The sequence below is a fragment of the Convolutriloba macropyga genome, chromosome 2 (genome assembly GCF_964194025.1).
Source record: "Convolutriloba macropyga chromosome 2, txConMacr16.3, whole genome shotgun sequence".
Taxonomy (NCBI): domain Eukaryota; kingdom Metazoa; phylum Xenacoelomorpha; order Acoela; family Convolutidae; genus Convolutriloba; species Convolutriloba macropyga.
The window spans coordinates 51991391-52017983 of record NC_134469.1 but is presented as its reverse complement, the minus strand read 5'-3'; the positions used below and the strand labels follow the sequence as shown (position 1 = coordinate 52017983).

Genomic DNA, 26593 nt, shown 5'->3' with positions numbered 1-26593 from the left:
ATGAAGCATCTGAATATATTTATTTAAAAATTGCGCCTCCAAAAAAACCTTTGGCAGAAGACCAAGCAACGGTCAGTTCTCATTCAGTAAACGACTACAACTTCACAGAAAACCACCATAAAAAATTGCACATAGAGAAAATGGAGGTTAATGAAAAGGAAGAAAGGGCGAATCACAATAATCTCTACCAAAATTCGCAAAATTTAAAAGCTACTTCTGCAACATTATTTAGAAAAAACTGTTATAACTGCTTCAAGCGTTCAAACACTCAAAAACCTGGCAGTTTTTATTAACCAAGAATAAAAAATGGCAGGGTATGAAAAACAACAAAAACATTTGCAATATTAATTTCGTTGAACAGTTTCCTGTCTAGCTTCCAGTAGCACCTCAACGCCTCAATAATAGCTCGAAATTAAAAACTCAAAATTTGCTTAAAATGAATCAATTGTCTATAACTAGAAAAAGTCTATCACCGAAACAACTTCCAGTTTTTTACTCGCTCATTCACCAAAAAAAAACGTAATCAAAAGAACTCTGGAAACAACTAGAAGAAAAAAAACAATAAACCCTACAAAAAATAGTACCTTTAAAAACTACTCAGTAGTAGAAATTAAAACAAAAACTGAATTAAATTAATGATACAAATTTCTGAAAGAACTTGAACTTAAAAAAACTAGAAAGTAATTTTTGTATTAAGGGGCGCATAAAGCCAAAAAAACATTTAATGCGAATAACATTAAAAAGCTCACAAAACAGTAGGAAAATCAAAATAGGCTATGAAACGTGACTAAGATTGCAAAAAATTGCGAAAGAAGTTGAAAACTTCACCTTTTGGTCATATTTCCCATATTATTTTGTAATAGCAAAACTGTACTCACTCGGTATCTACATAATCCGTGAGTAATTAGCCTCAAATCCTACTTAAGGAAGTAAAACAAAACATTAAGCGGAATATGACTAAAACTCGCCTAAAAATAAGCAAATAGCTGAAAAACCTGCAAATTAGCGTAAAATTCATATCAAATAAAGGAACCTTCAAACAATCACAAGAACCCGAAAATTAAAACAATATCTTAATCAAATCACTTGTTTAAAAAATGAAAAAAAACTTTTAAAAAGCCGCATGTGAAAAAAATAATTCGCTCACTTAGAGAATTTTTTTCACGCATCAAATACTCGCTCAACCAAAAACAGTGGTATGCAAAAACCACTGTTTTAGCTCGATTCTTCAATTTTGTTCACTCCTCCAATACCGCTCTTCGAGTCTTAAAAACAGAACACCATAACGCCTCTACGAGTCGTAAAAATACACTTATCCCAAAAATCCCCTTCGAGTCGTAAAAAGTCAACGCCGCAATACTTCAAATTTTTTGAATTGTTAAAACCACTAACACCGCAAGATAAATACGCTCTGCTTAGAGCTTTCCAGCTCTTAAAAACACAACTGGCATATTGCCATATAAGGGCAACAATAGCTTCTTATATCAGCAGTCTGAGGAAAAGATAGTAAAAGAAACAGAAAAAAATTTGTTAGATGCTATATTTTCATTACGAATCATTATAACTTATTGCTGCTTCTATTAGGCTCTCTGAAGCCTTATATTATCAGACAAACCTTAACTGATTCAAACCGTCATTTTTGAGAGTAAGTCGCGTAGGAACAAAAATTTTATCACACGAACGAACAAAACGCTCCACTAAGAGTGAAAAAAGACGTTACGCAAACAATTCATTTAAAGTTGCATGAACAAAGTAACAAAAAGCAGATTTGAAGTAGTTGTTAATTCATATGGTCAAAAGAAAAGTCATGACGGTGAAATACAACATAACAGGACAAGTCCTGACTGACCCACAATCGAAAGAATTCTCACTGACTAAATAAAACAGTAGAACTAGAATGGAAATAAGAAAACCATTTAGAAAAAAATACTATCAAAAAACCAAAAAACAGCAAAAATCAATGCGAAAATGCCGCGTGTAAACAAAAACCACCGGCGAGAAAGCAAATTTTTGTTCATACACCGTTTTCACTCGCTTAAAAATTAGAATGAAAAAAACAAAGGCGCCACAAAACCACTCTTTGTCGCTCCACGTCCTGTTTCAGCGTGACCAAAATCATCGCTTCAATTTGACTTCAAAAATGATGAAAATTTGTGAACAGATTTTAAGAGTGCCCCAAAACAATTCTTTGAGTTGTAAGAAAACAGAAGGCCAATTATAGCCCCAGCTATGGCTGTGCGGCTATTAAAAATGCATTGCGCCATCAACAGTGACTAAGGCACTGCAAACAAAAAGTAATCAGACTTACTTTCCGCAAATTTCGCACGGAGCGTGGCCATTAGATGCAGGCGACAATTCCAAGTAAGACTCATCTGTCGTCTGTTTTGCATTTGCATTACTATTGTCGCTTGACGTTTTGACCGAAGCCATAGGTGCGTTCTTTTCATAAGAGTACAAGTTGTTATTGAGAGACTTTGGTACTTCTCTTTTGGACTCAACAGCACTTTTGTTGATATCTGATGTCAGTCGAGGTGATTTATTATCGCTTTCTTTGACTACAGGAGCTGATGACTGAGTAACTGGACCAGGTGTGACGGGACTCGGATTAGCCCCGTGTACGGTAATAAGGTGATCATTGAACGCTAGAGCAGAGTCAAACACCGCAAACCAGTTGTCGAACTGACAACTCATTTTTATTGCTGGAACTGATCTAAAGACAGTGCCCCAATACAATTCTTTGAATTGAAAAAAAAAACAGAAGGCCAATTAGAGCCCCAGCTATGGCTGTGCGGCTATTAGAAATGCATTTCGCCATCAACAGTGACTAAGGCACTGCAAACAAAAAGTAATCAGACTTACTTTCCGCAAATTTCGCACGGAAAGTGGCCATTAGATGCAGGCGACAACTCCAAATAAGACTCATCTGTCGTCTGTTTTGCATTTGCATTAATATTGTCGCTTGACGTTTTCACCGAAGCCATAGGTGCGTTCTTTTCATAAGAGTACAAGTTGTTATTGACAGACTTGGGTACTTCTCTCTTGGACTCACCAGCACTTTTGTTGATATCTGATGTCAATCGAGGTGAATTATTCTCGCTGAGGTGATTTATTCTCGCTTTCTTTGACTACTGGAGCTGATGCCTGAGTAACTGGACCAGGTGTGACGGGACTCGGATTAGCCCCGTGTACAGTAATAGGGTGATCATTGAACGCTCGAGCAGAGTCAAACTCCGCAAAACAGTTGTCGAACTGACAACTCATTTTTATTGCTGCTTCTTTTAAGTTCTCTGAAGCCTTCAATTATCCGACAAACCTTTAATTATTCAAACCGTCATTTTTGAGAGTAAGTCGCGTGGGAACCAGAATTTTATCAAACGAATGAACAAAACGCTCCACTAAGAGTGAAAAAAGACGTTACGCAAACAATTCATTTAAAGTTGCATGAACAAAGTAACAAAAAGCAGATTTGAAGTAGTTGTTAATTCATATGGTCAAAAGAAAAGTCATGACGGTGAGTACAACATAACAGGACAAGTCCTGACTGACCCACAATCGAAAGAATTCTCACTGACTAAATAAAACAGTAGACCTAGAATGGAAATAAGAAAATCATTTAGAAAAAAATACTATCAAAAAATCAAAAAACAGCAAAAATCAATGCGAAAATGCCGCGTGTAAACAAAAACCACCGGCGAGAAAGCAAATTTTTGTTCATACACCGTTTTCACTCGCTTAAAAATTAGAGAGTTGTTATTGAGAGACTTGGGTACTTCTCTTTTGGACTCAACAGCACTTTTGTTGATATCTGATGTCAATCGAGGTGATCTATTATCGCTTTCTTTGACTACAGGAGCTGATGACTGAGTAACTGGACCAGGTGTGACGGGACTCGGATTAGCCCCGTGTACGGTAATAAGGTGATCATTGAACGCTAGAGCAGAGTCAAACACCGCAAACCAGTTGTCGAACTGACAACTCATTTTTATTGCTTGAACTGATCTAAAGACAGTGCCCCAATACAATTCTTTGAATTGAAAAAAAACAGAAGGCCAATTATAGCCCCAGCTATGGCTGTGCGGCTATTAGAAATGCATTTCGCCATCAACAGTGACTAAGGCACTGCAAACAAAAAGTAATCAGACTTACTTTCCGCAAATTTCGCACGGAAAGTGGCCATTAGATGCAGGCGACAACTCCAAATAAGACTCATCTGTCGTCTGTTTTGCATTTGCATTAATATTGTCGCTTGACGTTTTCACCGAAGCCATAGGTGCGTTCTTTTCATAAGAGTACAAGTTGTTATTGACAGACTTGGGTACTTCTCTCTTGGACTCACCAGCACTTTTGTTGATATCTGATGTCAATCGAGGTGAATTATTCTCGCTGAGGTGATTTATTCTCGCTTTCTTTGACTACTGGAGCTGATGCCTGAGTAACTGGACCAGGTGTGACGGGACTCGGATTAGCCCCGTGTACGGTAATAGGGTGATCATTGAACGCTCGAGCAGAGTCAAACTCCGCAAAACAGTTGTCGAACTGACAACTCATTTTTATTGCTGCTTCTTTTAAGTTCTCTGAAGCCTTCAATTATCCGACAAACCTTTAATTATTCAAACCGTCATTTTTGAGAGTAAGTCGCGTGGGAACCAAAATTTTATCAAACGAATGAACAAAACGCTCCACTAAGAGTGAAAAAAGACGTTACGCAAACAATTCAGTTAAAATTGCATGAACAAAGGAACAAAAAGCAGATTTGAAGTAGTTGTTACATCATATGGTCATAACAAAAATCATGACGACGAAATAAAACATAGCAGGACAAGTCTTGACTGACCCAAAATCAAAAGAATTTTCATTGACTAAACAAAACAGTAGATCTAGAATGGAATTAAGAAAACCATTTAGAAAAACTTTCAAAAAAATAAAAAAACAGCAAAAATCAAAGCAAAAATGCCGCGTGTGAACAAAAACCACTAGCGAGAAAGCGAATTTTTGTTCATACACCGTTTTCTCACTCGCTTAAAAATCAGAATGAAAAACAATGACGCCACAAAACCACTCTTTGTCGCTCCACGTCCTGTTTCGGCGGGACCAAAATCATCTCTTCAATTTGACTTCAAAAATCATGAAAATGAGTGCACAGATCTGAAGAGTGCCCCAATACAATTCTTTGAATTGTAAAAAAAAACAGAGAAGGCCAATAATAACCCCAGCTATGGCTGTGTGGCCATTAAAATGCATTGCGCCATCAACAGTGACCAAGGCACTGCAAACAAAAAGTAATCAGACTTACTTTCCGCAAATTTCGCACGGAAAGTGGCCATTAGATGCAGGTGACAACTCCAAATAAGACTCATCTGTCGACTGTTTTGCATTTGCATTACTATTGTCGCTTGACGTTTTGATCGAAGCCATAGGTGCGTTCTTTTCATAAGAGTACAAGTTGTTATTGACAGACTTGGGTACTTCTCTCTTGGACTCAACAGCACTTTTGTTGATATCTGATGTCAATCGAGGTGATTTATTCTCGCTTTCTTTGACTACAGGAGCTGCTGCCTGAGTAACTGGACCAGGTGTGACGGGACTCGGATTAGCCCCGTGTACGGTAATAAGGTGATCATTGAACGCTCGAGCAGAGTCAAACTCCGCAAAACAGTTGTCGAACTGACAACTCATTTTTCGTCGCTTCTGTAATTTAGAATAACAAGAGGCGGGTGCTTGAGTCTCCAATTTAGAGCCTCCCACCAGAGGGCTCGGTTCGCTAGAAGGTATGGTCTCGTTCTTCGCAGGACTTATGGACATCGTTTTCTTAGTCACTATCACGGGTGGCTTCTGTCGATTTCTCCTGTCATCCAGTTTCCATGAGTAGTAATACTCCACGATATCCGAGAGCGACTTCGCAGGCAGCTGAAATGATACACTACATTATGAGAGAGCGGAAATACGCAGCTATGCAAAATTTTGATGCTTTGAACTGACAATTACATCTTTAAATCGTGCTAAGTACATTCATAATTCAGCGTCAAAAAAGGAGCAACCATGCCTTCTGCAAGCAACCGAAGGTCACTCACCTGCTTACGCATCTTGTAGAAATCTTTTCCATAAGTGCTCCAGCATTGATTGAAAGTGTCTCGCTCTTGCCTCGACCAATATGCACAATCTAAACAGGAGTCGACGTAATTCATTTTCAAATCTATCTTCTGGACCACCAAAGCTTTTCGGATCAGTTCAATTATTACGTTCATCGTTGATACTCACTTTGGTATCTGTAGTCTCCGAGGGGATCCCCCAGGTACACCTTCTGTCTTCTAGCCAGGAGCTGTTTCATTGCGTGCTTCACACTTCCACCTGCCTTGGCTAGAGCGTGGAAAGCCAGCTCAGTGTTGCCCCCTCCCCCGTTCAGACAGCACGAATTGGCAGCCGAAAGATATTGATCGACTGAAGCATAGGATAATTTCATATAGTGGAAAGTCACTTTTGTTCACGAGCTATAGGATACTACAACTTGGCTTGTGGTGAACATTAATTTCTTAGTTTGTATATTAAAGTTGCAGCATCAGTATTACCGAGACTGTGAACGGATATTTAACTTTTCGAAAACGGCATCAAATAAATCGAGTCAATTTAAAGATGAAGATCTCAAGCAATCCAATATTTGCTTCTGACCTAAGGTTGACCAGAATATCCCCAGACACAGTCACTTTGAATAGGAATGGGTATTACCTCACTCTTGTTATCGTCTGTCGTTGAAATATTCATCAGGCGCTTTATCTTGACGAATAACACATCGAATCTTTATCTTGAAGTTATTTTATCGATAAGTTACGCAACTGTTTTTACCGCATAGAGAGCTGATTCAACTGGCGGAGGATTGATTCATTTCTAGTCTGCTTTATGGTTAGGTTTTTGTGCGGGAAGTAGGGCGAATATATTCACTAAGCGGTAAAATCACGCTCTTAAAGTTGACCAATTCAGATTTAAAAGGTAGTACAAAAATTCCGAAGCATTTTCATTTGAATTTTAGCAAATTGCCTCAAATTGAGATGGAAGGCTTAATTAAACTTGCAGATAATTCAGTCAGTTACACAGGTAGATGATTTGATTTAGTCAATCCGAGTTTTTAATTAATCGAAAGTCACGAAAGGACAACTTTTGTTATTTGATTTACTTATTTGCAAAACTTCTTTCCATCTTATTTAGAAAACACGTTTTGCTGATTAGATTACAGAGTTCTTGCCACTCTTCCTTTAGCAAAAGTGTCGAGAAAAAAACCGAATGAACATTAACGCACGGTTGTTGCCACCACAGAAAAAACCAAATTCAGAGACAAATCCCTCATATGGTAAGTGGTAGGAAAAGTAGTTAATCTCGAATCAGCGTTTAATCACTGTCAGAAATTTGCAATATTCATCAGGCGCTTTATCTTGACGCATACCACATCTATTCTTTATCTTGAAGTTACTTTATCGATAAGTTACGCAACTGTTTTTTGTTTAGAGCATAGAGAGTTGATTCAAGTTCGTAATCAATAGCAGCATTCCGTAGATGCTTGAGATTGCTACACTGCCGGCGGATTGATTCAATTCTAGCCTGCTTTATGCTTAACTATGGGGGGGGGGGTAGGGCGAACTTATTCAATAAGCGCTAAAATCACGTTCTTATTGGTCAATTAATATTTTAAATATAAAAAAAATTCCGAAGCATTTTCATTTGACTTTTAGCATAAAACTGCCTCAAATTGAGAAAGAATGCTTAATTAAACTTGCAGATAGCTCAGTCAGTTAAACAGGTAGATATTTGATTTCGTCAATTCGCGTAACTTGAGATTTTTTAATCGAAAGTCACTAAAGGACAATTTTTGTTATTTCATTTAATTATTTGCAATAATTTTACTCCATCTTATTTAGAAAACACGTTTTGCTGATTACATTACGGAGTTGTTGCCACTCTTCCTTTAGCAACAATGTCGAGAAAAGAAAACCGAATGAGCATTAACACACGGTTGTTACCACCACAGAAAAAAAACATCCTTCCCTTTAAATAGTAAGTGGAAAAAAAGTAGTTTATTTATATGCAGCCATTACATGTTATTGCCGAAAAAGCAAAGTTTGAATCTGATCAACTTTACTTTCCTTTTCCCGAGCGCGAGCGTTGATCAAGGGATTCCAACTGACACAGCTCGCTGCTTTCCAGGCAGGCTAAGCACTCCCCCCCCCCCACACACACACACACACACACGCACACACAAACACACATACAAAAAAACACTGAATTCAATCCATTATTACTGTGCAAAAACAAATAAGTAGATTGCGCAAAACAAAATGGCAGTGCAAAGTATCAATAATAATAGCAATGTCATTACTGAAAAAAAATTATTTATTCGAATTGGAACCCAAGAAAAGTTAGTTTTTAATTTAAACCTTACATGTTTTCAAGAAAAACAATCCGATAACTGCAGAGTCTACTTTAAATTCCTCAAAAATATGATTTAAGATTTGTTTTTTGAAATTTTTTTATTTTCGTTTTTTCTTAAGAGACAAGGTAAAGAATTCCAGTCCTGTAAAGCTTTTCTAACGAATGAATTTTCTAGTTTTGAGCTCTTGAATTTATAGCCCCAGTACTCAAGTCCAGTTCTTTCATTTTTGTTAATTGTCCAGGTTTTAAGTTCACGGCCCCTGCTTTTATCAAATGCTGGTAGTTGGTTGGTTTTAATCTTCCAGATGTAATTAATTCGCTTTAATTTCAAAAAATAATGCGTAGGTAGAATTTTATGCTTTAGTTTCAGATCTCTAGATGAATCAAAGTTTTTCCCAAAGAAGCTAGCTTTAACTGCCCAATTAAGTTGTCTGTCCAGTGTTAGAACAAGATTTTGGTTGATAGACTGAATGATAGTTGCTGAATAATGTATGTGACTCAACACTAATGCGTTGAGAATGAGTTTTTTCATATTGTCTGGAATTGTTCTTCTTATTGTATAAATAGTCTTAATACCGGCAGCCATTTTTTAGTATGAATTTTTCTACTTGGAAAGTTATTAATCTATCAATGTGGACGCCTCAGTATTTGATCGCCTCTTTTTCATCAATGACTACATTGTCAACAACCATTTGTGTATTGGCAGTTCGTTTCGTTTTGCTAAAGACTATGAACTCTGTTTTAGAGGCATTGAGACTTAACTCATTTGATTGGAAAAAAAGTAATTAACTTTTGTGTTTCCATTTCTAAAATTTTTTTGCCATCTTCGATTGAGGTATTGGATGTGAGAACGATTGTGTCATCTGCATATTGAATAAGCTGTTTCGTTGTCAAGGTATTTATGCATGTCATTTATGTATAAATTGAACAGCAGTGGACCAAGGACCGTTCCTTGAGGAACTCCTCTTGTGAGGTCAACTGGATCCGATAGAATGTTTTGTATTTTTACTTGCTGCTCGCGATGAGACAGAAAATTTTTGATTATTAGCCTAGACGATGTATTAAAACCTAACATATCTAATTTTTCATCAAGAAATTTGTGGTTCATAGAATCAAAAGCCTTGGATAAATCCAGTAGGTCAATAGATACATATTTACTGTTATCAGTTTCTGATCGTATAAACTCAGTACAGTAAGTGATTGCATCTGTGGTTAAAAATCTTTTTCTAAATCCATATTGCGTTGTGGTGATCAGCTTTTCACTCCATAAGTAATCTACAATTTGGTCTCTGAGAAGAGTTTCAAAAATTTTTGATATACATGGTGTGAGTGAGATTGGTCTATAGTTGTCTGGATCCTCTGTGTCTCCTTTTTTCAAAAGTTGTATTACAATGGCTTTCCTTAAAGATTTTGGAACTTATTTCTTTGATGGATTGATTTATTATGAACGACAGATGTGGAACAAGTTCCGACGCTGCATCTTTAAGTTCCCGTGCTGGTAACGATGAAGGGCCTTGTGGTTTACTTACCTTGAGATCACGTAAGGCGTCGTGACTTTCCTTATCTGGGACAAAACGGAAAATGAATGTTCGTTTTGAAGGGTTGTTTTTCTCTCTAAGGCCCCTGTAAACTTTTGGTCCTTTGTATTGGCCAAGCTGAGAAAATCGAAAATTAAGAGGGTTTGCCATTTTTATAATCTCCGTTACGTAGTCTCCGAAAACGTTTCTCAAACATTTAATGTCCGTTTGCGTTTCTCTCTGATTCGTATTTCATTTATCAGTTGCCACTTTTGTTGTTGCAGCTTCAATGATCTGCGTAAAATTTGTTGAAATCATTTGTTTCTGATTTTTGAAACGTCTTGCTTTAGTTTAAAAAATGTTTTGTAGTTTTCGTCGTTTAAAAATTTGAAAAGGGTTCAAATTGTTTTTATATAAAAGTGACCAATTTATGTCCCTTACAGATTTTTGGTAGCTTGATTTTTTATAGTTGCTCTTGTCATGAATATATTTAATCAATCGGGGTTGTTTTGTTTTTTCAAAGCAGTTAAACATTCCTAAAACACCAAAATGATCACTTCTTAGGTTAGTATCACAAGCGAAATCTTTTTCGAATAAGCTGGGTTTACTTATGAGATAATCAATTAAGGTTTGAGTTTTTGAGTCGTTGGAGATTCTTGTTGGTTCTTTGTTATTCTGAACTTGTAGTCCATTAGGTGTAGTTACTGTACACGGTTTCTCTCATTCTCCCTTCTTAAAAAAATCAATGTTGAAATCGCCTGTCACAATTATCTGCTTATTTTCAGTGGTAGCATAGTCAAGGTTTAAAGCTAATTCATTTAAAATTAAGCTAGATTGTTTTTTATTCGGGCAGTAAGAAATATTTAGTAATACATGTTTTTTATTTGCGATGGTGAGATCTATCCAGATCGATTCAAACTGTGGGCTAAATTTGTTTAGATCATGCCTTATTTTTGGCGACGATGTTTTGGAACTAGTGCCATAACTCCTCCCCCCTTTTCTTATTGTCAGACATCGATGCTAACCTGTCGTTGCGCAAGCATACATAATCGTCTACGAGAGGATTGCAGAAATTTTCCTCCTCAAATTTCGTAAACCAGGTCTCCGTGAAGCAAAAAATACAGTTGGTATATGTTGTTATCATCTGTATCAAGTGAAAAGTTTTTTTAGAGATGCTCTGGCAATTCAAGCAAAGAAGTTGCAGTTTTTTTTGCGCCTTTTGAAGTATATTTTGGGTCTGCGTTTGAGACAAAACTGGCCCTGGATTTGTTTCAAATCCAGGGCCAGTTTTGTCTCAAACTCAGACCCAAAATATACTTCAAAAGGCGCAAAAAAACTGAAACTTCTTTGCTTGATTAATATGAAAAAAAAGTAAAATTCAGAGTAATTAAAGAAGTTGCAGATAGTTTACTGTTAAAGTAAACTTAAAAGAGAGGCCCTTGCATACAGTCTTTTTATAACACAATTTGTTTGAATGCTCTTTCTCTATTGACGCGGGAAAGCTTGAGGTCAATAGAAGAAAGAGGACAAAATTTTTTTTGGGCTAGATACAGCATAAGTATGATCACAAGAAAATGTTATAACTACGCTTCCGTAAACACTGTTTTCAATTCCTTAGTGTCATCAATAGTTGAAGTAGTTACGGGCAGTTGTGTTGCAATACTGAGCATGTGACGCAATTGTAGCATAATTTGGATTATATTGGTGTTCCCAAACATTTGAGCCATATAACGGATTGAATCTGTGTTGCCTGTTGAATTTGATTTTGTTTGCTTTTGCATATTTAACGTCATTCGAACGGCCCTCTATATGTGTTTGTACTTTATTGTTAGATGGAACGTTGTTGTCTACTCGATCGTTTGAGCTAAGTAACAAAAGCGACAGCATCCAATTTTTTAGCAACGGGACTCCAAATCGATGGTTAAGGTGCACATTATCAAAGAATAAATAGTTGTATCCAACGTTTTTGTCGTCTGTTTGATCGATACTAGTTACTTCCTCTTTAATGTTTTTGTTCACATTCAAGATTTTAAATCCAATTTGATTACGGTATGTGCTACGTAATAGCTCATTAAACTCGTCAATGCTATTGTTTTTGACCATGTTTTGCTGTAAGTTTTTTAGAGGAGAGACTTCGCATACAACAAATACTTCTGGTTGGAACTTTTCAATAGATTTTTTAACGAGTTTGGCATGATCCGCAAAGTGATCTTGCGCATTTTTTTGATGATGTTTAAGAACATTGTTCGTGCCGTCTTGTAGTATTAGCGTTTCAATTTTTCTGTCTTCATACTCACTTACAACCTTTAATTTTTCATTAGTGGTGGATCCCCTGTATGGATGTACAGCACAATCAATCGGAATTGTTTTATCAAATTTCAATTTAGCGATTATGCTACTGCTGAAGACTAAATTTCGAGTCTCCCGTCGAAACGTTTTTTTGGAAGGATCTTACTTTCTCAAAGTCGTCCGTTTGCGTGCTAATTCCTACCGTGATTCCTGGTCGTGCTTGGATTCCAGTCTCAAGAGTCCTGGCTCAGTCATCGTGCACTATTGAACCACCGTCAAGCATCTTTTGAGCATATTCGGTAATAACATCTTTGATAAACATATCTTTTTCCTCCAACTTTATTTGTAATTTATCAAAAATTTTGAACGCCTCCTCCTTTGAGAGGCTCATGTAGGCTTGTTTGTTAATCATTTTTCCAAGTGATGTAAATAGAGAATCGAAATTGTGTTACGGAAGCAGAAAGGACAATTCAGTTAGTGAACATTAATGTTTAACAGAAAAGCAAATAAGAAATTGCGTCACTCAATGGTAAATAGCGTTTTAGAACAAAGCAAAAAGAGCAGCTGATTTAGAACAAAGCTAAGCGGTGTCTGACAAAGCTAAGCGGTGTCTGACAAAGTTAAGCGGTGTCTGACAAAGCTAAGCTATGAGTATGTGCTGTATGTGCTATATACACAAACAATCACACACAAACAATCTCTCGCTCTCTCTCTCTCTCTCTCTCTCTCTCACACACACACACACACACACACACAAACACACACACACACAAACACTACACAAACCAATACAAACACGACTGCAACAAATTCCTCAAACTTCTCCAGAGCAATTAATTAAAGTTACAGATAGTTCGGTCCGTTTTACAGATAGAAAATGAGTTGATTTAATCGTTGCTCGTAACTGAGATTTTTCATAAATCAAGTTACTGGAACAATTTTTTTGTGATAAGATTTATTTGCAAAACCGTGCTCAATCTTATTTAGAAACCACGTTGAACCTTCATTTTAAAAGCAAATTTTGAATCTGATCAATTTCACTTTAATTTTTCCGATTATTAAACAAGGGCTTCCAACTGACAGAGCTCGCTGCTTTTCAGGCAGGCTATATTCACAATTGACTTAAATTCATTGAAAAAAAACGATTAGCTGACGACGGACGAATTAATCTCGCATGACAGTTGGGCGCACGATTCTTTTGAACCTGCGTCAAACTTGCGTGGCTGGGGGGCTTGAAAGGGCGATGAGTTGACAACGAGGCTTCATATGATGTCATTAGGTGCTATTTAGATCCTAAAGATTTCAACAAAATTCAGCGCATTTTACTTGATTTTTACTGCCTTCAATCGAGTAAAGAGAGAACAATTCAGATCATATAAAAAATATCAGCACCGTAAAAGTCAAAAATTATCAAACAAAAACTTTGCGCTAAAAACTCAACACTACAGTAATGCTTCAATCTTAACGCGAGAGCAATTAAAGATACTGAACATAGTCGGCAGACTGACCGAATAGCTGCAAATGACTTGCGTGCCGTAAAATACAGAAAGACTGATACAGAAATGAGTACGAAAAATTTTATCGCTACCACCTTGAAAACTTTAATTTGAAGGCGGTGGGTGTTTTTGACAACGGACAGGTTCGAACACGTCCCCGGCGTAGGAATCAGAATCATTATCCACTCGGCTATTTGGCCCTTGCAAACATTTGTCTTACAATTGATTTTGTCAAGCCACACAATTAAGATCTAAATGCAAGCAAATTAGTTTAAGAGAAAAACAAGAAATCAAGCGTGAAAAATTCAATGAAAAGTCAAGCGAAAGATTGTTCTAGAACAAAGGAACAACAAAAAGGAGCATCAGACGAAAAAAAAGCATAGCAGGACCAGTCCGGAATTACAATCCAAAGAATTGAGTTGACTAATGAACCGACAATTAATTTTTTCTTACAGCAACATCAAACTAAGACAGTCAGCAAAGCCCCTGACCCCACCTGGGCAAAAATGAACCACAAATGATTGAGTGTTTTAAGAATCTCTAAAAAAACAACCATTAATGAACATCACGGACTACCGTCGGACGAAATGCTCTCAAACGACCGGTGAGCGGTTGGCTTCATCAGTAGCTAGCAACAGTTTAGGAAGGCTAGCTTTAGCTTAATTGAAGGCGCATGAGGTGAGCGCAGAGGGGTGCACCGCAGGGGGAGGGGGAGGAGGGGATGCAATAGTGAGGGTAACGGCGGGAAGGAGATCTTTGGCTTCATAGAGCCCTTACGGCCAAAACGCGGCGCAGGGGTGGGGTAGGGGGCTGATGTGATGGCGAGGAGGGGGTGTGAGATCAATTTCTAAGAACCGCCCTTCACACCATAAGTAAGTCTACAAAACAGTTTCTGTCAATCGCAAACTTGGAGAATAGTGAGCTGAGAGACTCTAAGAGAATTAATGCTCACTGGGTGCTACCTCTTTATCCTGTTTCTGAGGACGAAAAGTTAAATGGGTCACACGAAATATTGGTCAAGCGAACTATCGCATTGAAAAGACAAACAGGATTAAAATAATTTCTACAAACTTCGTTTGAGAGCAATTAACGATGAATTCATAACGAGTGCTAGTTCAGTCATTTACGATAGTACATCTCCACTATGACTCGTTAGGCGTTAACGAAGGTAATAGATGATGACATCACCCAACATAACAGCAGCTGAAGTGCAGCATCAACAAAAGAGTTAAGGAAAGCAAGAGATAGAGTGCGAGAGTTTAACGTGAACGAGAAAGAGGAAAGAAACCCCAACAGACAGAGAGAGTTGGCACTAGGAATACTTTTCATCATGAGATTCCTCTTGGCAACTTCTAGTTTTCTAGCCTTGTTAGTAATTAAATCATACAGAAATCTGAAAAGAGCAAAACTTAAAAGAAAAGTTTCCCGATTTCACAGTGAAAAAAAGTTCAAAACCAATTTCAATCTCTAAAGTTCTGTCAAGTAACCCATCTGCAAGACTAAAAAGTTTCTTTCGCCGGTAATGATAGTTAAACTCAGAAAGAATAAGATCAGTAAAAACAGGAGAAAAATATTCAAAAGTTTTAAAAACAATATCAAATTTTAACAAAATCCTGCAAAACTTTGTAACATTAATATCTTCACAACATTTCATTGTCGCAAGTGACTGTCCAGTATCCCAATTTCAAGCCTTAACTAGTTTCAGTGGCTCATAAAGATCCATGACCTTGGAACATGCAAATAATTTTCCAAAAATTTGAAAAAATTAAAAAAATTTATCAAAAAATTGCTGTAACTCGAGCCATTAAATTGATAACCATTACAACCTAGAAACTAGGCAGCAGCTGATTATTAAACCTTGGAGGAGGTCCCTGGGCCCCTGGTACCGGAAAAACATTAAAAAATTTTGAAAAAATTGCAAATATATTTTTTAAACAACTGAATAAACTCTTAAAAGATTACAATTGATATTTAAATCTTTAAAGATCCCATTACATCTATAAACTAAGCACGAACCTATTATCAAACTACAGAAGAGGTTCAATGGCTCTCGAGTCTGTAAAAACCTAAATAAAAAAGAACAAAACTTGAACAAAATATTATAAGTTTTATAGAAAAATTGTTTGTAAAAGATTTGTAATACTAAAAAGTTGAAAACTAATCCATAGCCAACAGTAACCTATTATAAAACCTAACTGAAGTTTTCTGACTCCTGAGGCTAAAAAGACCTGAATAATGACAATAAAAGAAATTGAAGAAATTGAAGTTATACCAAAAAGATGGTAAAAGTCGCAATGTTAAAATCTTGAAAAACATTCCATTACATCTAGAAACTATACAGTAACCTATTACCAAAACCTAGAGGATTCCTGGCTCTTGAGGCTGGAAAAACCTAAAAAATAACAAAAATTTCCAAAAAAAAACTTGAAAAAATTGCAAGTTATAAAAAAGACTGCTAATAATTGTGACATTAAAAAGTTGAAAATTATACAATGGCAAAAAAAAAAAAATTCAGTAACTTATTGACAAAACCCTCAAGAAAACTTTCTGGTCTGCCAAAACTTATATGACAATAAATGTCAAAAAATGGAAATGCAACCATTCAATCACCACTACTAACTTGGCAGTAACTTATTCTCCAACCCGGGAGAAACTTCCTTGACAACTAGGGATGAAAATGTCAAACCTTTTCAAAAAGATTCAAAAAATTGCGAAAGTTGGTATAAATTTGCGAATTTTTGTTTGGATTACTAAAACATATAGCTATCGAGTATATGTTTTCGTTTAAGCTCTCGAGTATAAACTGCCAAAAATTGCCAAAAATCAGAAACTTTGGAAACACTTGCGCCAAAGTAAGAGAACATCAAGACTACAAGACACAACCCCTAATGACAGCATATCATACTTTTTATCAGTTGTAATGGCTGAAGAGGGGACAAAAGAACAAATGACAGCAAGATTCACAATTTCACTTAAACCTTACAAAATCAAATGTAATCTTAAAGATTGAAATGGTAAGCCAAAAGTTGGATCGAATAATGGACGAAGATTACGTCGCACCAGAAGGCACATACGAATCTTTTGCTTTTGAGACTACGCTATAAGACAAAAACAAAAAAAACTTAGGACCACAAAATCAACTTTTATTTTTTTGAAAAGCAGGAGTCAAATCTAAAAAGCGATTGCTATGAATTCAAGCGACTAACTACATTCATCAATTAGTCAGTAGCAACCGATGAAATCGACCATTAAGTAGATTGATAAAACAGCAATGAGTACAACAAAAACTGACAAAAACTCAGTAATTTTTTTGAAAACGAAAAGCGTACAAATCAATGAACATAGTTGACAGATTACCAGAAAATAGCCGCAATAGCCTCGTAGATCTGCGGTCTCGAAAAATATAGTAACAGGAAAAGAACAAAGAAAAACTTTGTTAAATTCTGAGATGTTATATTTTGATTACAAATCCGTATAAGTTATTGTTACATCTATAAGCTGCTCTCCAATTACCTTCATTTAGATTTACACGCACTCACTTGACCTTACACTCACTGAAATTAAGTAAAGAAAACTTAGTTTCATGGCCAGGAAGTCATTTTTGAGAGCGAGGTAAGTCACGCGTGACCAAAAACTTAATCGCACAAATGAACAAAAAAAACTGAAACCAATCAGCTTGAAAAATTACGTCACGCACACAGTTCTGTTGAAATTGCATGAACGAATGACCAAAAGGCAGATTTGAAGTGAGTATGACGTCATATGGTCGTAACGACCTTCATTAATGATACTAGGTTATAATATAAGGAATAATAATAAAAATGGGCAAATATCAAATTTTCAATAATATGTTATGACAAATAGTGTCTGAGTAAAATGCATTAGCTGCCCATCGACGAGCTCATTCAATTGCAAACAGGCGCCATTAAAACACATATGTATCATATCAATAGCACTCAAGAGAACAAACACTGAAAACAGCTGTTAAATTGTCCTCCGTTAAAAAAAGTTTGCTTTAATTTTACTCCGTACTGACGTGAAAAAGTCGAAAACAGTGTAAGCAGATCTTAAAGACAGCACACCAATACAATACAAACACTTTATATTGTAAAAAAGCAAGAGCACCGCCATAAAGCTTCGCTCAGCCTACAGCCAGCTTCACAGCTAGAGAGACTTCAATTTCATGTATTACCGACGAGAAAACGGTCATAATTCATTGACCATGAGCGGTCCTCACCGATATTGAGACCGAAACTTACTCTCTAGATCGTTGAGAGACGAGTCAAAAATAGGAGCCCACGCCAATGTAGCCTTGTCTTCTAGTTGTTCCCTTGTCTCTTCATCTTTGATACACGTAGGCAGATCAGCCTGGAAAGGTGAACCAACGTTTATCTTCGGTTCCAGCTCGGGCTCGTTCAAGTTAGCAATGTCTGCACTGAAACTGCCAGATCTGTCGCCTAAAATGTCATTGTAATTTTTCTCGATAAAAGTACGTCAAGGTAGTTAATTATAAAACATGACTTCACACCATGTTTTTCTTGAGTAAAAAAATGGTTTGTTGATTAAAACATATAATGTCCAATAATTAATCGATAGATAGATTATACATTCTAAGTGAGCATACGTTAACTTTTATGAACGTTAATTGGTTTTTAAACACAACTTACTCCTTTTAAGCTGACGATTTTCAAACGGGACATTTGGAAAGCTGCCTGTGAAGAGTCCAGGCCCCAGTCTTTTTGGGGTCAGCATCGGAGGGGGTGTGTAAGGGGGTGGTTCCATTCCAACACTAGGTCTAAACAACACAAAAAAGCGATCATCACAGAAAATTTAAACGATGCCCTAACTTTAAAAAACATAGCTGGCAGATTGCCAGAAAATAGCCGCAATAGCTTCGTAGATCTGCAGTCTAAAAAAACAGTAAAAAAGACAGACCAAAAAAATTCGTCTTTTCATTGAAGGCTGATAAGTTATATTTTGATTAAAAATCTGTATAAGTTTTTGCTGCCTCTATTAGCTGCTCTCAAATAACCTTCATTTAGAGTGACACACGCCCATTTGATCATATCTCATTGAATAAAAGTAAATAAAAGTCAATTTCTAAGTGAGGAAGTCATTTTTGAGAGTCAGGTAAGTCAAAAGTGACCAACAATTTAACCATGCGAATGAACACAAAACTCGCTCCAGTAAGAGCGAAAAAAGACGTCACGCACGCAATTCAGTTGAAATTGCGTGAACGAATGAACAAAAAGCAGATTTGAAGTGGTTGTGACGTCATATGGTAGTAACAAAAATCGCGACGAAATAAAAAAAACATAGCAGGACAAGTCCTGACGAACAATTTAAAGAATTTTCATTGAATAGATAAACATTTAGACCTAGAACGGACTATGAGTGAACTGGAAACACCATTTCTAAAATAATCAGGTAAAAAGTGAAAAAAAAGCAAAATTAATGTCAAAATGCCGCATGTGAACAAAAAACCAACAGCGAGAAATGGAAATTTGGTTAACAAAAAACTAGGCCTAGAATGAACTATTATTGGATTGGGAAAACCATTGGGAAAAAAATCCAATCCAAAAAATCGAAAAAAAAGAAAATCAAGTGAAATTGCCGCATGTGAACAAAGAACCACTAGTGAGAAAGCGAATTTTTGTTCAAACACCATTTTCTTCCTCTACTTTAAAATTAGAGCGAAAAAATTTCAAGCCCCAAAACCACTCGTTTTTTCGCTCCACTTCCTTTTTCGGCGTGATCAAAATCACTACTCCAATTTGACTTCAAAAATCATGAAAATGTGTGAACAGATCTTAAAAAAGAGCCCCAATACAATTCAAATTCTTTGAATTGTAAAAAACCAAGAGAAGGCCAATAAGAGCCCCAGCTATCACTGTGCGGCTATTAAAAAGGGACACAGATCACTTGGGATCCACATTAACTAACAAACATTATCGCTTAAAGTCGGGCGACTTGCTCTCAAACGACTCAAATGGCCAGTTGGAGGAGGTGATGGGGTGACTTTTAAAATTAGGAAGCGCCCTTCACACCAAAAAATAAAAAACATTTTCGGTGAATCGCATATTTAGAGACCAGTAAGGCTCTAAGAAAGCTGCTCAGCCACTTAATGCCGTTTGGGCTTTGCCTGTTTATACCCTTTTGAAGCAGAAAAGTTGAAAGGGTCAGACGAAAAATAGCAAAAAAAACCACAGGAACATAATTGAACACAAATTTGTGTGAGAGCAACTACACCTCTGTTAGTTTAAGGAAAGTACCCACGCGGAGCGAGATTCTCAACAGAATTAGTTTGCAGATAGTTTGGAGAAAATCATTTGTTCAGCTTCAGCCCTCTTTAGGAAAGTAAATATAGCGGTTAATTTGTCATTACTCCACCACTCAAGATAAGAACTGACTCACTTCAAATGATGTCACTTGATCCTATTATTGTTGACTATTTTGAGAATAAATTAGACTAACTGATTTTGAAATAGCTTTTGATTGTTTGTATTTGCTAATAAAATCAGTTCCGCGTAGCCATTTAGAAACATAACCGGCAGATTGCCAGAAAATAGACGCGATAGACGCTTGTGGCCTACCTAGAATTGAAACAATTAAAGAAATAAGATTGACGGATCGACCACCAGCTTTTTAATAGACCGCTGAACTTTTTGGGTTAAAATTGGACTGTCGTTTTTATGAGACACATTTGCTCTACAAAGAAAAAACCATAGTAGAGCTTTTTCAAAATTAATATTCGAAGTTTGACACTACTTAGATGCACACTATTGACCTCTAATTAGTAAATGTTTATATAAGTTCCATAAGTTAGTTCAGAAGTCAATTTTTTTGAGTGAGGTAAGCCACGCAATTGACTTAAAAGCAGAAATGACGTCACCAACACAAAATTTAACGGCAAAGCAGTAGAGATCACTGAAGTTATTGAAAAAGTCAAATCCAAGAAGTCAGTGTGAGACGAAACAAAAATCCGTTGGATAAAAAAAATTAGGAGCGCAATAAAAGCCGCCTGGAATTGCTGATGCCGCTATTTAACATAACCGACTAACGTCGGGCGAATTGCTCTCAACCGACCGGCGAGCGGTTGGCTTCGTCACTAGCTAGCCACGGTATTAGTGCGACCAGCTTGTGCTTAGTTGAAGGAACGTGAGGTGAGCGCAGCGAGGGGGTGTTGGTGCACCGGGGGCTGATGGGGGTGGGGAGCAACAGCGGGGGGGGGGGGCAACAGTGGGGGGGGGAGAACGGTGGGAGGGCGGTTTTTGGCTGCATGGGGCCTGAACAATGAAGGGTGAGAATTGGGTGGATGAAGTCAGTTCAACCTCTAAGATCCGACATTCACGCCATAAGAATAAGCCTCCATAAGTTTCTGTGAATTGCATGGTTAGAGACTAGTAAGTTGAAAGGCTTTAAGAGCACTTAATGCCCGCTGGGCGATACCTGTTTATCCCGTTTATGAGGACGAAAAGTCAAATGCGTGAGACGAAAAATCTGTTAAGCGAAAAATCACATAAAAACCGACAGGACTAATATAATTGCTAAAATTCGATTGAGAGCATTTAATAAACATAGCTGGCGGATTGCCAGAAAATAGCCGCAATAGCTTCGTAGATCTGCAGTCTAACAAAACAGTAAAAGAGACAGACCAAAAAAATTCGCCTTTTCATTGAAGGCTGATAAAGTATATTTTGATTAAAAATCTGTATAAGTTTTTGCTGCCTATATTAGCTGCTCTCAAATAACCTTCATTTAGAGTGACACACGCCCATTAAATCTTATCTCATTGAATTAAAGTAAATAAAAGTCAATTTCTAAGTGAGGAAGTCATTTTTGAGAGTGAGGTAAGTCAAATGTAACCAAAAATTTAATCATGCGAAAGAACAAAAAATCGCTCCAGTAAGAGCGAAAAAAGACGTCACGCACGCAATTCAGTAGAAATTACGTGAACGAATGAACAAAAAGCAGATTTGAAGTGGTTGTGTTGTCATGGTAGTAACAACAATCGCGACGACGAAATAAAAAAAACATAGGACAAATTCTGACGTACAATTTGAAGAAATTTCATTGACTAGATAAACATTTAGACCTAGAGCGGACTATGACTGAATTGGAAAAACCATTTCTAAAATAATCAGGTAAAAAATGAAAAAAAACAATGTCAAATTGCCGCATGTGAACAAAAAACCAACAGCGAGAGATGGAAATTTGGTTAACAAAAAACTAGGCCTAGAATGAACTATTAATGGATTGGGAAAACCATTTGAAAAATCCGATCCAAAAAATCGAAAAAAAATCAGAGTGAAATTGCCACATGTGAACAAAAAACCTCTAGCGAGAAAGCGAATTTTTGTTCAAACACCATTTTCTTCCTCTACTTTAAAAGTAGAGCGAAAAAATTTCAAGCCGCAAAACCACTCGCTTTTTCGCTCGACTTCCTGTTTCGGCGTGACCAAAATCACTACTCCAGTTTGACTTCAAAAATCATGAAAATGTGTGAACAGATCTTTAAAAAAGAGCCCCAATACAATTCAAATTCTTTGAATTGTAAAAAACCACGAGAAGCCCAATAACAGCCCCAGCTATCGCTGTGTGGCTATTAATAAGGGACACAGATCACTTGGGATCCACATTAACTAACAAACATTACTGCTTAAAGTCGGGCGACTTCCTCTCAAACAACTCAAATGGCCAGTTGGAGGAGTATGAACGGGTTAGTGTGTGCGGGGAGCGGGGGGGGGGGGGGTGGGTTGAAGATGATGGGGTGAAATTTTAAGATTAGGAAACACCCTTCACACCAAGAAATACAAAACATTTTCGGTTAATCGCATATTTAGAGAACAGTACGGCTCTAAGAAAGCTGCTCAGCCACTTAATGCCCTTTGGGCTTTGCCTGCGTATACCCTTTTGAAGAAGAAAAGTTGAAAGGGTCACACAAAAAAATCGCAAAAAGACCACAGGACGAACATAATTGAACAAAAATTTGTGTGAGCAACTACACATCTGTTAGTTTAACGAAAGTACCCACGCGGAGCGGGATTCTCAAAAGATAGTTTGGGGAAAATCATTTGATCAGCTTCAGCCCTCTTTAGCCAAGTAAATATAGCGGTTAATTTGTCATTACTCAACCACTCAAGAGAAGAACTGACTCACCTCAAATGATGTCACTTGATCCTATTATTGTTGACTATTTTGAGAATAAATTAGACTAACTGATTTTGAAATAGCTTTTGATTGTTTGTATTTGCTAATAAAATCAGTTCCGCGTAGCCATTTAGAAACATAACCGGCAGATTGCCAGAAAATAGACGCGATAGACGCTTGTGGCCTACCTAGAATTGAAACAATTAAAGAAATAAGATTGACGGATCGACCACCAGCTTTTTAATAGACCGCTGAACTTTTTGGGTTAGAATTGGACTGTCGTTTTTATGAGATACATTTGCTCTACAAAGAAAAAGCCATTGTGGAGCTTTTTCAAAATTAAAATTCGATATTAAAACTTAAGACCATTACTCAGGAATTAGGGCATATAAGTTTCACAATATTGACCTTTAATTAGTAAATGCTCATATAATTTCCATAAGTTAGTTCAGAAGTCATTTTTTTGAGTGAGGTAAGCCACGCAATTGACTCAAAAGCAGAAATGACGTCACAAACACATATTTTAACGGCAAAGCAGTAGAAGTCACTGAAGTTATTGAGAAAGTAAATTCCAAGAGGTCAGGGTGAGACGAAACAAAAATCTGTTGGATGATAAAAAATTCGGAGCGCAATAATAGCCGCCTGGAATTGCTGATGCCGCTATTTAACATAACCGACTAACGTCGGGCGAATTGTTCTCAACCGACCGTCGAGCGGTTGGCTTCGTCAGTAACTAGCCATGGTATAGTGCGGCCAGCTTTTGCTTAATTGAAGGAACTTGAGGTGAGCGCAGCGAGGGGGGGGGGGGTTGGTGCACCGGGGGCTGATGGGGATGGGGAGCAACAGCGGGGGGGGGGAACAGTGGGGGGTGTGGGAGCCAACAGTGGGGGGGGGGCAACGGTGGGAGGGCGGTTTTTGGCTGCATGGGGCCTGAACAATGTGAAGGGTGCAGATTGGGTGGATGAAGTCAGAGGGGGTGACGTATGGGGGGTTGCGGGGGGGGGGGGGGTTCAACCTCTAAGAACCGCCCTTCACGCCATAAGAATAAGCTTCCATAACAGTTTCTGTGAATTGCATACTTGGAGACTAGTGAGTAGAAAGGAGCACCTAATGCCCACTGGGCGCTACCTGTTTATCCCGTTTATGAGGACGAAAAGTCAAATGGGTGAGACGAAAAATCTGTTAAGCGAAAAATCATATAAAGACCGACAGGACTAATATAATTGCTAAACTTCAATTGAGAGGAATTAATAAACAGAGCTGGCAGATTGCCAGAAAACAGCCGCAATAGCTTTGTAGATCTGCAGTCTAAAAAAAAACAGTAAAAAAGACAGACCAAAAAAATTCGTCTTTTCATTGAAGGCTGATAAATTAAATTTTGATTAAAAATCTGAATAAGTTTTTGATGCCTCTATTAGCTGCTCTCAAATAACCTTCATTTAGAGTGACACACGCCCATTTGATCATATCTCATTGAATAAAAGTAAATAAAAGTCAATTTCAAAGTGATGAAGTTATTTTTGAGAGTGAGGTAAGTCAAATGTGACCAAAAATTTAATCATGCGAACTAACAAAAAAACGCATTCCACTAAGAGCGAAAAAAGACGTCACGCACGCAATTCAGTTGAATTTGCATGAACGAATGAACAAAAAGCAGATTTGAAGTGGTTGTGACGTCATATGGTAGTAACAAAAATCGCGACCATGAAATAAAAAAAACAATATAGCAGCACAAGTACTGACGTACAAATCAAAGAACTTTCATTGACTAGACAAACATTTACACCTAGAACGGACTATGAGTGAATTGGAAATCCATTTCTAAGATAATCAGGTAAAATTAAAAAAGAGAAAATCAATGTCAAAAGGCCGCAGGTGAACAAAACCAACAGCGGGAAATGGAAATTTGGTTCAAACAAAAACTAGGCCTAGAATGAACTACTAATGGATTGGAAAAACCATTTGGAAAAAAATCCGATCCAAAAATCGAAAAAAAACATTAAAAATCAGAGTGAAATTGCCGCATGTGAAAAAAAACCACCAGATAAAGTGAATTTTTGTTCAAACACCGTTTTCTCATTCTACTTCAAATTTACAGCGAAAAGATTTCACGCCACAAAACCAATAGCTTTTTCGTTCCATTTCCTGTTTCGGCGTGACCAAAATCACTACTCAAATTTGACATCAAAAATCCTGAAAATGTGTGAACAATTCTTAAACAAGACAGCGCCCCAATACAATTCAACTTCTTTGAATTGTAAAAACATAGTCAGCAGATTGCCGGAATAGCTGTGAAAGAATAGACCTGCGTGCCATATAATAGAGATAGAAACAGATACAGATCTAAATTGAAAAATCGACGCCGCTCAAAAAAAACATACCCGGCAGATTGCCGCAAAATAGCCGCCGTTGACTCCAATAAGCATGATTGGGACTGAACGAATAGAAGATATTGAAAAAAATAAGATTTTTGTACAAAAAAATTTTTTAAGTCCGATTGATTTTGATGGCATTTCGTAGTTAAACATACTTCTGAGGCTAGAGGGGCTCCTATCAAAACCAATAAGCATAAGAGATGGTAACTAAGACTTATAGGAACGACGTTCAAATAGCGGGCATCTAAAATTGGGCTTTATGGGTTCATCCCGTTTCTATTTTTGACTTCAATTTTTTATACCGACTCTGTTCATTTTTAATTGCTTTGCTTAGCAACTGATGTTCAAATTCATTTTTAGCAGAATGAGAGGAGAAACTAGCCTAGAGAAGTCAATAAGATTAATAAGATTTCACGCAAAATGTCCAAAAAGCGGCAAAATGGTAAAGCAAGAAAAGTTCGACGAAGTAAAAAAAAATAGGAGCGCAATAATAGCCGACTGAGAAGATGAGGGCGGCTGTTACCTAGGTTAAAAACATTCAGCGATAAATTAATAAAACCTAAAGTTAAAATTCATTCCGCAGAAGCCTCTTATTAGTGACCTTTACTGCACAAATGAGTTCCTTTGACCTTAAACTTGAGTTTTAAAGTGCAAAAGTCATTTTAATGAGTGAGGTAAGTCACGTATGATCAAAATCTAATCACGCAAATAACCTAAAAATTTTGCTGAAACGAGTGAAAAATGAAGTCACGCGCGCAAATTCCCTTAGTGAGAGGAAGAAGTCATTCAGAAAATTTGACTTTTTCAGCTTTGCTGTGTGAACAAATGTAAAACGAAAAAAGAGCGTCAGACGACAAAACAAAAAAACAAAGCCGGAAAAAATCCGGAAGCGACTCGAAGCGTAAAACTTGACAAAAAACCGTAATTGCAGCTGAAGCCATTACCTTTTGTAATAAACCATAAATTCATTCCCCCCTGTCTGATCTAAAAATTGGCGAAATTTAAACCACTGTCAATAAGAGAAACAAAATGCAGCAAAAATATATATTATTGAAAACGTTTGGTAACGTTAAGTGCAAAATTATTAGGATATTCAAAACACTGATAGGCTGAAAAACCTGACAGAGCTATCAATTGCCCACAAACAATTCATGATTCTAATCTCAAAAAGATCGCGAAAGCAAACGGCAGATAATAATAAAAACTTAGAAACAGAGTTAAATTTTTCAAAAAATAATGCTCAAAGTTAGGAATCAGAAAACTACTACAGTTAGATTTCTAATCACTGCAAATAAGACAAAAAACAAAAAATACTTCTTTCTTGTTTTATACATGCTAGACAACATGG

General features: G+C 37.0%; 2 protein-coding genes across 4 annotated transcripts in view; both read right to left on the bottom strand.

Moving 5' to 3' along the window:
* Window positions 1-26593, bottom strand: part of LOC142358754 (proteasomal ubiquitin receptor ADRM1-like) — a 275805-nt gene that overhangs the window by 32085 nt on the left and 217127 nt on the right. The gene's annotated exons all lie outside the window — the stretch shown is intronic.
* The window catches only part of LOC142358750 (uncharacterized), a 71505-nt gene that overhangs the window by 5217 nt on the left and 39695 nt on the right, over window positions 1-26593 (bottom strand). For all 3 annotated transcript variants that reach the window (XM_075410310.1, XM_075410311.1, XM_075410312.1), the window contains exons 8-12: window positions 18388-18515; window positions 17980-18177; window positions 6259-6438; window positions 6072-6160; window positions 5294-5907 (exon numbers count right to left, since the gene is read on the bottom strand). In XM_075410310.1, the coding sequence (XP_075266425.1) occupies window positions 5294-5907; window positions 6072-6160; window positions 6259-6438; window positions 17980-18177; window positions 18388-18515 (1209 nt within the window). The remainder of the gene's footprint in view (window positions 1-5293; window positions 5908-6071; window positions 6161-6258; window positions 6439-17979; window positions 18178-18387; window positions 18516-26593) is intronic.